At 43.0% G+C, this 12,953-nt stretch overlaps 1 protein-coding gene across 4 annotated transcripts in view; it reads left to right on the top strand.

Annotated features, from left to right (window-relative positions):
* LOC308284355 (dynamin-2-like) overlaps positions 1-12,953 on the top strand; it is a 59,150-nt gene that overhangs the window by 15,945 nt on the left and 30,252 nt on the right. For all 4 annotated transcript variants that reach the window (XR_013962007.1, XM_080724945.1, XM_080724944.1 and 1 more), the window contains exons 2-10: positions 3,369-3,442; positions 4,083-4,232; positions 6,879-7,082; positions 7,833-7,931; positions 10,031-10,191; positions 10,842-10,984; positions 11,466-11,601; positions 12,064-12,131; positions 12,757-12,895. Coding sequence is in view for 3 of the 4 variants with exons in the window: in XM_080724945.1 (XP_080581071.1) it covers positions 3,369-3,442; positions 4,083-4,232; positions 6,879-7,082; positions 7,833-7,931; positions 10,031-10,191; positions 10,842-10,984; positions 11,466-11,601; positions 12,064-12,131; positions 12,757-12,895 (1,174 nt within the window). In the remaining variant the exon portion in view is untranslated. The remainder of the gene's footprint in view (positions 1-3,368; positions 3,443-4,082; positions 4,233-6,878; positions 7,083-7,832; positions 7,932-10,030; positions 10,192-10,841; positions 10,985-11,465; positions 11,602-12,063; positions 12,132-12,756; positions 12,896-12,953) is intronic.

Raw genomic sequence — 12,953 nt, 5'->3', positions numbered from 1 at the left:
ACTGCGGGCCCCCCATGAATGTTAACTATTGAAAAATAGCAGATATACAAGCTCACAGCGCGGCACCGAGTGCCACGCTGTGAGCTTGTAGATCTGCTATTTTTGAAAAATCGTGAAAATGTGTGCAAGAAACCTATGTCAAGGACCCCCAAGATGATATGTATTTGGCCACGGACCCCGATCTCAAAATATTTAGTTCCAGGGACCCCCAGAAGCAAAATTTGAGTTAGAAATGTTCGCTTAAAAAATAGATATATTCAAAGATTTTCACACATTTTCACAACTTTTCAAAAATAGCAGATCTACAAGCTCGCAGCGCGGCACTCGGTGCCACGCTGTGAGCTTGTATATCTGCTATTTTTCAATAGATAAAGTTATTAGGGCCCCTCCACCTTGGGCCCCAGTAACTCAGTCCCACTTTCCTACCCCTTGTGACGCCCCTGGCTTTCATTTCCAGCACCATACTGCCTCACTGTCTCTCTCCTCTTATCTCCTTTTCTCTCTCCGTCCCTCTCCATTATTCCCTCTCACACCTGTCCATGGTATTTTTGTGTGTGTGTGTGTGAGAGAGAAAGCAAGCGTGTGCGTGTGTGTGCTCAGGCCACAACACTTGTGCTGGTCTGGTCTGGTCCACAGACCAGCACTAGTGTTTTTGCTGAAGTCAGACCATCTGGAATGTTCCAGGTAGTGATGCAGGCATCGTATACAGTTAGCTGCAGCCCAGCTATAGCACGAAGTATGACTAAGTACTGATCATGTACTATAGCCTAGATTATTAGATTTCACTTTATTGATCCCAAGGGGGGAATTCAAGTGTAGTGCAGTAGCTAAGATAATACAAAAGGCACATAAAAATGAAACAAAGAAAACCCCTTCCTTCCTACACTCCTGTTCTAATGGCTGCAACATTGCTTCCAGTCTGTCAGGCCTGGCTGCCCCCACCCCCAGGCGGCCTGTGGATCTGGCTGTGTGTAGACTGAGAGATGGGGAAGATATCGTGGGTTAACGCCAGACTCTGTGATGTTGTAGATAGGATTGTTCCAGGACTCAGTCAGGAGTCAGGACTAGCGTTTGGTGTTGATTATTACCACCAGATGTAGTGTGTTACTCTGCTTCAGAACAAGGGAACTGGAGGCAGGGTGGAGCAGCTTCTTCGTGGTGGGGATGATGACTAAGCAACTGGTCATCCCCAAGTGAGATGGGCTGAAATTCCTCAGGTGCTGTGTCACTCTAACCCATTAAAGGCATAGTTCATCCCCAAAATGACTTTTTTTCTATGGATTACTCACCTCATGCAGACTTGAATAAGTGAATTCATGGATTTTCTTTTTGTTTTTGTTGTCGTCCCATTCCTAAGCCAATAATTTGCGGAGACGTATTGTGTCTCCATAGGGAACAAAGCAGGCTCTTTGTGTCTTAGTAGGGAACCACTGCTGGTCATACACGTATTGGCTTAAGAATGCAACAAAAACGAAATATCCATGAATTCAAGTCTCTATAGGGTGAGTAATCGATAGAAGGGGGGTTTTGGGTGAACTATTCAAGACCTGATGCTACAGAAGCCTTCTAAATCAGTAGTTCACTTTTTCGTGTCAAGGACCTCTAAATTGATATGAACACCGTCCCCCCATCTGAAATCTTTTTGTGGCAGGGTGGGACCCCAGAAGAGAAACTACTTGCAAAATCTTCCAAGCGTTTTTTTGATATTTTTTTTAAAGATGTTAGAAAATAGCAGATGTACACAAAGTGACATACTGTGAGCTTGTAATGACACAGATGCCTTTCCTGGAGTCAATGGGTTAAGAAGAATGTGTTGTGCTGTGCATAAAAGCGCGCCAATGTCACATGGTTTCCTCATAGGAGGAGGTGTCTTCTCTACTGTATAAGTGTCTACCCAATGCTCTGTCGCACAGATGGTTAAACATTGGTCAACCTTGGCTCACAGCTAGGTTACATTTATATATGCCGAAGTTGCAACGCCTAAGAAGTAGCAGTGAGGTGTATATAAGCACACTTCCTGAGAATGTTAGAACACCACAATACCATATCAAGTGTGAATAGGGATGGGAAGATAATCACTATTATCGTTTATTGTGATAAAAGAACGCTCACAATAATCATATTGCAATTTATACTAGTGAAAAATCATCCTCCGTCATTGTACACTAGAATTGGCTTTTATTGAACTGCAAATTCAGTAACACTTAAACCCTCTATACTTGATAAAACAGACCTGTAAAGAGTGCTATTGGTGCGCTCTTATTTCACTCTACACAAATCGATTCGCCAAAAATAGCAGATCACGCGCTGTGAGCGTGTACTTGTAGATCGCCTATTTTTGGCGAATGTTCCTCCCAGATTAGGCATGCTGGGGGTTCAAGTGGTTCCCAACAGTGACATTTTAAGCACATTTTGATTATCACGATAATATCGCAAATCGCGATTATTTTTGTGACGATCCACAATAATGGTGAGGTATAAAGATGCAAGACTAATGTTGGTTAAAGCATAACCTTGAGCGATGTCAACTGTATTGACACAGCCAGACTGCAACACAACACACACACAGGCTTATCATGGCTGAGCTGAAAGCAGGGGCCTCGCCTCTCCTCTGAACAGGCCCTGTGTATATATAGCTGTTAAACTGTTTGCAGAGCAACGAGTGCGTCGATAATAAAAGCTCCACAGTACAAAATCAATGCAGGCCATAATAACAAGAAGGAGTGTGCGCGTATGAATTGATCTGCGTTGCAAGGCCGTAAATGACGACGGGAGAATATGACTGTCACGTTTGATTTGTTTCGGAGACTGATTGCAGGCGTGAAATTCCCCCTGCGCACATCAATTTATCTACCACAGACCACAGGTCGTGATTTAGCCGCTGACCATGCCATGAGGAAACCACGGCGGTCACGTGGTCTGTGGTATATCGTCACTGTCGGGCAGAAACCTTGTATCTCCAAGTTTCAAATTTGTAAATTTCTTCGCAAAGCAAAGCCCTGCTGGCCTGCTTCATCATACAAGGCTGTTGCACAAAAGTAGTGAAAACAGCAGATCTGCAAGCACACAACGCCTCGCGGCGCGAGGCAGTGTGTGCTTGTAGATAGGCTGTTTTCACTAGTTTTCATTTTCTAAATGATAAATAGGAAATGAACGGTTTTGGACATACAAGGTTTCCACCCGACAACGACGATATGGACTTGGGTATAATGAATAATTTAACTAACTAATCTTGTTTTCTCCTTCTTTTTCTTTCTCCCGTTCTCTCTGTCTGTCTCTTGTCTTGTTTTGACTCTCTATTGACTTTTCTTTTACCCCGTGCATCTCTCTCTCTCTCTCCCTCTCTCTCTCTCACTTCTTCCCCTCAGGGACTTCCTTCCACGTGGATCGGGCATTGTTACCCGCCGACCTCTCATTCTCCAGCTGGTCAACAACATAGCAGGTGAGTCTGGCAGCGTTTTGCACAGCGATGCCCCCCGTGTCGCTTTCATCACCGTCCGCCACCGTTGGCCTCCACTCGACAGCGCCTTGGGGCTTGGTTTCTGCCTTTATCTCCCTAATTCAACATTCTCTCTCTTGTTCATGCACCTGGTTTGCCCTCTCTGCCACTGGCAGTGGTGTCTCCACTACATCTCAGTGGGAAATCTTTTATTATTATATGAACTTTGTAGATTTGTATTATTATTATTACAAATCAAACCACTTTAGCCCTATATGCATTTCGGCCATTTGAAAGTAGCCGATCAACAAGCCCACAATGCGTTGCAATGTGAAGCATCGTGAGCTTGTAGATCTGCTATTTTCATTTTTTTTTTTTTTTCATAGATTGTTATACTTTTGAAAACTTGTGACATTCTGCATAATGACTTACCATACTTTCTACTTTTGGTTTTAAGCTTTTGATACCAATACCTTTGTACTTTTACTCAAGTACATTTTGAATTCCAGACTTTTACTTGTAACAGAGTATGTCCACATTGCAGTATTGATACTTTATTAAAACAAACTGAGTAATTCTTTCCACCACTGCCCTCTCTACCTCCCTCCCTTTACGTTCTATCCATCGCTCTGTATCCCTGTAGAATATGCAGAGTTCCTGCACTGCAAAGGGAAGAAGTTTGTGGACTTCGATGAGGTGCGGTCGGAGATCGAGGCGGAGACGGAACGGATCACAGGCTCCAACAAGGGCATCTCTCCCATCCCCATCAACCTGAGGGTGTACTCCCCCAACGGTACTGCTCTCAACCACTAATGAAACGCTGACCGCATGTAGGGCTGTCACACTTATTACATAATCGTCTAATCGTGATTTTTTGACATAATCGTGATTATTTTTCATGATCGTCATAATCGTTTCCATGTTGAAAAATCTTCATATATTTAAAACAAAAGTCAAAGATAGTGGAAATCTCACAAGCTCACAACGCGTCACATCGCGACGCATTGTGAGCTTGAAGATCGGCTATTTCCACTATCAATGTTCTTTTTTAAGTATAAAGTTGTCAAATATGTCAGTAATTTCTTTGTATATTTAGGTTATGTGTCATATGTACCATGTGCAACTTAAAAGCCTAAAAGCTAAACAGAAATGTAATCGTCAACGACAAAAAACACAATTAAATCGTTAATCGCAATTATTTGAGTGACAATTAATCGTCATGTAAAATGTCATAATCGTGACAGCCCTAACCGCATGGATTAACTATTGAAAAATAGCAGATATACAAAGCTCACAGCGTGCTCACTTTTTTGCAACTCTTTGAATATATATATTTTTTATATATTGTGAACAATATTTGCTTCTGGGGGGTCCCTAGAACAACATATTTTGAGATGGGGGGTCCGTGACCAAATACATTTTGGGGGTCCTTGACATGAAAAGGTTTGAGAACCACTGGCATGGAAACATGCGTTTTTCATAAACCTTAGAAGTACTTAGAAGACATTTATAGAATCAGGTCAAAAACATTCAAAGACTTGCACAAATGTTCAAGATTTTTCAAAAATAACAGATCTAAAGCTTGCACTCGGTGCCGTGCTGTGAGCTTGTATATCTGCTATTTTTTCATTGCTAAAGCATAAAATAATGGTTAACGTAATAATGTGTTCCAGGTTAGTGGGTTAAAGTTCTCAGTCGCCCGACTGATTTCAGTAATTTGGATTCCATAGAAGCCAGCATGTCTTCTGTGGAAGCATGTTGCACAGGGAGAATAGCCTAGACGCATTGAGAGTGTTGGAGGAGACGCCTTGAGAGCTGGTATAATAGGCTATTTTCTGTAATTACTTTAAGATTAGAGCATTTGAAGTGGTCAAATTAGCTAAATGTTCAGAAACATCTTCCATGAAAATAGTCTAGGATATTTAATATAAAATCAATGTCTGTGATTTCTTCACCTGGTTAGCAGTACAGTATGTATACCAGCGGGAACACAATAGTTCTACATCATTTTGATTTAATTGTTTAGGAAACTGCGCTATTGTGGGTGGGGGGCTCCTTTAACACTGTTTCACAAATCGCACATTAGGAAGTGGCCACGCAAAACATTTCAAAGTCGTGAGATTTCAATTTTGCTTTAACCCATTTAGGCCTGGGCATATTGAATGATTTAACTATTGAAACATAGCAGATATACAAGCTCACAGCGCGGCACCGAGTGCCGCGCTGTGAGCTTGTAGATCTGCTATTTTTGAAAAAGTCGTGAAAATTTGTGCAAATATTTGAATATATGTACTTTTAAAGCGAACGTTTGTAACTCAAATGTTGCTTCTGGGTGGTCCCTGGAACTAAATATTTTGAGATAAGGGTCCGTGGCCAAATAAATATCAGTTTGGGGGTCCTTCACATGAAAAAGGTTTGAGAACCACTGACATAGTAGTCTCTCAAGAACAGACTAACTGAGCTCCAGTTAAGTGAAAAGGACCTTTTCTTTGACGACGTTTAGCCAGATTGCTGACATAGAAACATAGGGTTTTTCAAAAAAATCTTAGAAGGATTCAAAAGACACTTATAGAATCGGGTCAAAATTCGAATTTTCAAGATTTTTCAAAAATAGCAAATCTACAAGCTCGCAGTGCGGCACTCGGTGCCGCGCTGTGAGCTTGTATATCTGCTATTTTTCAATAGTTAAATCATAAAATAATGATACACAAAATATGTACCCGTTCTGAATGGTTTAATCCATAATGAGACAGACATGGCCAAGAGCTGCTCTCTTCCAGCCCATGTGGCGGCCGCTGTCTGGCCCACTCATCCGTCACACGGTGCCCACAGTGGCAAGCTGTATCCATTCGTCAACACAACCTTTCATTAAGCAATTTAGAACGGGTACACATTATTACGCAATATTTTATGCTTCAAAAATAGCAGATATACAAATACCGAGTGCCGCACCGCGAGCTTGTAGATCTGCTATTTTTGAAAAATCTTGAAAATGTGTGCACGTCTTTGAATATTTTGACCCGATTCTATAAGTGTCTTCTAAATCTTTCTAAGGTTTTTTGAAAAACCTGTATTATATACTATACTTTTTCGTGTCAAGGACCCCCCCAAAATGATATGTATTTGGCCACGGACCCCCATCTCAAAATATTTAGTTCCAGGGACCCCTCAGAAGCAAGATTTTAGTTACAAATGTTCACTTTAAAAAAAGACATAGATTCAAAGATTTGCGCACATTTTCATGACTTTTCAAAAAATAGCAGATCTACAAGCTCGCAGCGCGGCATCGGTGCCGCGCTGTGAGCTTGTATATCTGCTATTTTTCAACAGCTAAAGCATTCAATAAGTCTAGGCCTAAATGGCTTAATGGCATCTCATCTGTCCCTGCTGCTCTCTCTCTTGTCTTGTTGTCTGCGTGTGCGTGCGCACGCTGTTTCAGTGCTGAACCTGACCCTGATCGACCTGCCGGGCATGACCAAGGTGGCGGTGGGGGACCAGCCCGTGGACATCGAGCACCAGATCCGGGACATGCTGCTGCAGTTCATCACCAAGGAGAGCTGTCTGATCCTGGCGGTCACGCCGGCCAACACCGACCTGGCCAACTCTGACGCGCTCAAGATCGCCAAGGAGGTGGACCCACAGGGTACAGAGGATTATTATAATCATAGGAAATGTGAAGATGGCAACGGAGAACCCAGTCTGTGTTATCTATTACCTTACAACAGGGGTCTTCAATGTTGTTCAGGCCAAAGACCCCTTTGCTCAGAGAGAGATGAAGCAAAGACCCCCCCACTAAATTGTTTACAATTGTGTTGCAGATTAAACTTTTTAATCAGTTTCATTGACTATCATCAATGTTTTTTGTTCATTTCAGACATTTAACCGCTTAAACGCTCAATACCAAGTAAACTTGACCTTTCGCTCTGTACTTGGTTTGCTGCGTTTTCCTTCTACACCTGACACCTGAAAATATACGATCTATAAGCTACAAGCTGAAAATAGCCAATCCACAAGCTCACAACGCCTTGTAGCGCTAGGCGTTGTGAGCTTGTAGATCTGCTATTTTTGGCTAATGTTCCTTTCAGAACAGGGATGCTGCTATAGAGTTAATGTAAACAAACAAAGTTCCTATCACACAAAGATTTGGCAATCCCCCTGCCGTAACTCTGAGGACCCCCTAGGGGTTCCAGACCTCCTGTTGAACTCAGTATACCCACTCAGGCTTCTTCTTGTACTGTTTTATTTATTCTCATTGTAAACACTGCTGGGCAAAGGTCAAAGGAACTTTACACAGGAGCGTGTTGTGAAACAACAAAATGAGGGTCAAATAGGTTGGGTTGATCTACTTTAGTGAGTATATGTGGACTGTATTACATGTTCCCTGTGTTTCCAGGTCTGCGCACCATTGGCGTCATCACAAAACTGGACCTGATGGACGAAGGGACGGACGCTAAGGACATCCTGGAGAATAAGCTCTTGCCACTGCGTAGAGGTGAGGGTAATCCAGGGGCGGACTGGCCATCTGGCATACCGGGCAAATGCCCGGTGGGCCGCTAGGTGGCTGCCCAGTGCAACTGCAACAGTTGTTTAGAATGGACATATCAAACTCAATGTCCAACAGATTGCTTTGTGTTAACAGCTGAGTTTCTAGTGTCAATCTCCCTCTGGAAGAGATTACACTGAGGCCTCACTGCAGTCTGTGTTTTATGCTTTGAAGAGGACATTACATTATGTTTGTAGTGTTTTCTCACTGTAAACAAAAAAAAATATTCACATTAGCTAAGCTAAGCTAACATTGCTGTCTGTATAATGACTGGTTGCACTTGAGGGGAGCTGAGGAAACATTTGGTGGATACTAAGCTAGTATGCACAACCAAAAGAACTGATGCACTATTGTGTTGGAGCGCCTCAGTGCGGCTGCAGAGTTAAGGTGCTATCTATTCCTGATTGATTGATTGATTGATTGAAGACTATTTGAAGTTTGCATAGGAAAGCAAAGCAGTGGGACAAGAGAGGCAGCAAAGCAGTGGGACAAGACGCCTACGCCGGCCACACAAGCCGGCCACACAAGCCGGCTGAGAGAGGAAAAAATAAATTAAAAAAAGGACGATCGGTTGAGATTTGAATATAGGATATTTAGGGTTAGAGTTAGAGTTTAGATAGTTGATTGATAGCCTAGAGATGACAGTAGAATTCGTTTAGATTTGAGTGTATTTAGGTGAAGACAGTTTTATAGTGGGAGAGAGGAGGAGGAGACGGGACTACACACACAGGGGTGTCACAAGGGGGAAGTGAGACTGAGTTACTAGGGCCCAAGGTGGAGGGGACTTAATTATTTTATACTTTAGCTATCGAAAAATAGCAGATCTACAAGCTCACAGCGCGGCACTCTGCGAGCTTGTAGATCTGCTATTTTTGAAATCCCCCCTATGAGGAACAATCATGGGGGTCCCGCAGTGAATCCTTGTACCCAGGGCCCAGATTTCGGTGCGACACCCCTGCACACACGTTTACATGACTAGGGATGGGTATCGTCTGCGATACTTTTAATGGTATCGATTGCATGACGTCGATACTATCGGGTATCAGTTCACGTAAAAACGAACGATACCTCGTTTCGATACTCTGGAACGCACCCCTGGCCGGTCGCATCTGTAACATTTGGGCTACTGAGGGTTTAATGACTCCTTTAGTAGGCTACACTCGTTACTGTGGAAAATAGCCGACAATAGCCTATAATGTTTATTATTATGATGATTATCCAACTTCTATTCTCTCCGCTCCGCCACACTGTGCAGCAGCGGTAGAGCAGTTAAACTTAAATAAAAAGTATTGAAAATGGTATCGAAAAAGGTATCGTATCGATTCAAAGGTGAACGATACCCATCCCTATACATGACTGCGACACACATGAAAAAACCCAGCGTTTAGCCTGATCCTATTCCTACCTGATACACTGTCCTCCTCCCCCAGTCCACTCCTGGCTCGTAAAGATATTCCATTGATAAACAAACAGTCATCTGCTGTAGTGGCTCGTAAAACTATAATCCATTAGGCTAAACAGTCAATGATCCAATGCGATTCTGCTGTTGTTCCTCTGTTGTATAATGCCTGGTCAACCACTTGTCAGTGGTTCACATAGCTCTGTCTGGACAAGAAAGAACGCACCCCCAGCTGAACAATCTCTCAAAAAGAGGTAAATACAATATTTGCATCCAGTTGTGCGTGCACGCGTGCCTTGATCCACCAAACTTTCCCTCGAACAAGTTACACGATCGGATGTGTTTAGGCCTAGAATTATTGAATGCTTTAACCAGTGAAAAATAGCAGATATACAAGCTCACTGCGCGGCACCGAGTGCCGCGCTGCGAGCTTGTAGTTCTGCTATTTTTGAAAAAGTCGTAAAAAATGTGTGCAAATCTTTGAATATATGTATTTTCAAAGCAAACGTTTGTTACTAAACTTTTGCTTCTGGGTGGTCCCTGGAACTAAATAGTTCGTCCCATCCCTAATACATATGCACGCACACACGCACACACACCAAATCTGCTCTCTCTCTCACCGACTACATTGTTGCGGTTGTGTGTTCAGGTTACATTGGCGTAGTAAACCGCAGTCAGAAGGACATCGATGGGAGGAAGGACATCAAAGCTGCAATGGCTGCAGAGAGGAAGTTCTTCCTGTCCCACCCAGGCTACAGACACTTGGCGGAGCGCATGGGCACGCCGCACCTACAGAAGACCCTCAACCAGGTGGGCTAGGACCTATGTGCTCCTTCATTCATTTAGGCCTAGAATTATTTAATACTTTAGCTATTGAAAAATAGAAGATATACAAGCTCACGGCGCAGCACAGAGTGCCACGCTGCGAGCTTGTTGATCTGCCTTTTTTTTTGCAAGTCTTTGAATAATATCTTTTTAACCCATTTAGTCCTAGGATTATTGACTGCTTTAACTACTCAAAAATAGCAGATATACAAGCTCACGGTGCCGCGCTGCGAGCTTGTAGATCTGCTATTTTTTTTAAATAATGATTTTTTTTTGCAAGTCTTTGACTCTATCTACTTAAAAGCTAACATTTGTAACTCAAATATTTGCTTCTGGGTGGTCCCTGGAACAACATATTTTGAGATGGGGGTCTGTGGCCAAATACATTTAATTTTGGGGGTGATTTAGATGGAGGATTTGGAAGTCGGGTCAAAGATCGGGTCAAAGATATTCAAAGACTTGCACTCATTTTCACGATTTTTCAAAAATAGCAGATCTCGTAAGCTTGTATATCTGCTATTTTTCTAAAGTTAAAGCATACAATAATGGTTAAAGTGGTTAAAATCTAACGCGACTCAGGCGCGTTCAGGTATTTGAGAGTTAAACAATGTGAATACTTTTCCCACCACTGCTAGCAACTCACCAATCACATCCGGGACACCCTGCCCGGCCTGCGGAACAAGCTCCAGAGCCAGCTGCTCTCCCTGGAGAAGGAGGTGGAGGAGTACAAGAACTTCCGGCCCGACGACCCCACGCGCAAGACCAAGGCTTTATTACAGTTGAGTAGCTGCTCAAATCAATACTGAATACATGTCACTGCTATGGTTTGAAAACGTTTATCATATAAATGATTATATGCTTATTGATCGACGGAAAAGTGTCTAAATAGTATTTGTTTTAGAGATGTATCGCATAAATCATTTGAAATCCAAAAACTTATGTACAACACTAAAATGTGATTGCTTGTCTTTGTTCCATATTGTAAAATGAAAAGTCTTTGAACTGCTGGGTGAGTATTTTTAGCAATTTGAAGATATCTGCCATCATTACCTTGTTGAATGGTCTAAATTAATTGCATAGATTAATAAAAAAAGAAGACATCATCATTAGCTGCAGCCTTAAAGGGCCATTTCACCTATGGGACAACCAGATCTTATTTTATTGTTGTTTGGGACAAGATCAACACAATCCTGAGTTGTCCCAGAGGTGAACTGGCCATTTAATTGTTTCCATCCCCCGTCTGGCCTGTCGCTCCCCAGGATGGTGCAGCAGTTCGGTTGTGACTTTGAGAAGTGCATCGAGGGCTCGGGGGACCAGGTGGACACCAACGAGCTGTCAGGCGGTGCCAAGATCAACCGCATCTTCCACGAGCGCTTGACCTACGAGCTGGTTAAGGTGAGGGCTGCGTGTCCCTGATGGTGTCCACAACGCGTTGCGTTTGCGACGCGTTGTGGACTTGTAGATCGGCTATTTTTTGGCAAAGACATTTGATAGAGAGTGAAAAAAAGACTTATCAAGCAAGTATGTAGTACCTTTTACCAATTATAGAAGGTTTAAATGGTACTGGATATGCAGCTCGGCAAATAAAAGTTAAATTGATCCCAGTGCTTGACGGAGGATGATATCACGATAAATTAAATCTCCACGATATGATTACCGTGGGTGTTTTTTATCACGATAAACGATAATATCGCTAACATCGTCCCATCCCTAGTGTGAAGTCCTTTGGTTGACTGATTCCATTGGTCTCCATAGAGACATTTAGGGTACTTCTTGAGGACACTGTACTGTAGATAGTGACTGCACCGCTGTCCAAATGGGGTAGTTAATAATATCGGCGTGTTCTCTGTCCCCCAGATCGTTTTTAACGAGAAGGAGCTGAGGAGAGAGATCAAGAATGCCATCAAGAACGTCCATGGTGTCAGGCAAGTGAAACGGCATTCAGGCGGAGCCTCTTTTCAGAGGAAGACCTCCTCCAGAGAGCACTGGAAGCAGTTCACAACCAGTGTTGGCTGCGTGCACCGCATAATCCACCTGCTTTCTCTCCCAGTTATTATTCTTCTACCAAAGCTGTTTACATGGCTGTCACTGGCTCTTTCTATATGTATGTGAAACCTAACCTTTTTGATGTTTCCATCCTCTCCATCTTTTATCTGTCACACCACCCACGCTGTTTTCTTTTCGCTGTTGATGCGACTACTGATGATTTTTTTTTCTTCTTTTTTTGCATGTCTTGATTTGAAAGCAATTGTCTGTCTTTATTTTGTCTCGGTTTTTCCCACTCGCATGACAAGTCCCGTCTGCATTTGTCTATTTAATTGCTTGTCCTCTCTTTGTCACTTTCGGTATTGTTCTGTCCTTGATGGAATGAATAGCTGCCCCATTTCTTTTCATGTTTTTCTCCTGCCTGTCTCCTAGTTTATTAACCTCTAGATACAACGTTGTCTGTGTCTACCTGCACATCCGCCCCGCCCACACATTGTCCGTTAACCTGTCCAATCCATCTTGTCTCCCGTGTCTTCTTTGTGTCTTCTCTGTGTGCGTCCTCAGAACGGGCCTGTTCACTCCCGACCTGGCGTTTGAGGCCATCGTGAAAAAGCAGATCGTTGAGCTGAAAACGCCCTGTCTCAAATGTATCGATATGGTCATAATGGAGCTCATCAACACAGTCAGGCAGTGCACCAACAAGGTACTGCGGGTGTCCAGCATCTCCCCCGATGATGCCCGAGCCCGGACACAGGGCAGTG

The sequence above is a fragment of the Nannobrachium achirus genome, assembly GCF_963921795.1.
Source record: "Nannobrachium achirus genome assembly, chromosome: 4".
Lineage (NCBI taxonomy): Eukaryota > Metazoa > Chordata > Actinopteri > Myctophiformes > Myctophidae > Nannobrachium > Nannobrachium achirus.
The sequence above is the reverse complement of the archived record's forward strand: the minus strand, read 5'-3'. Positions and strand labels throughout refer to the sequence as shown.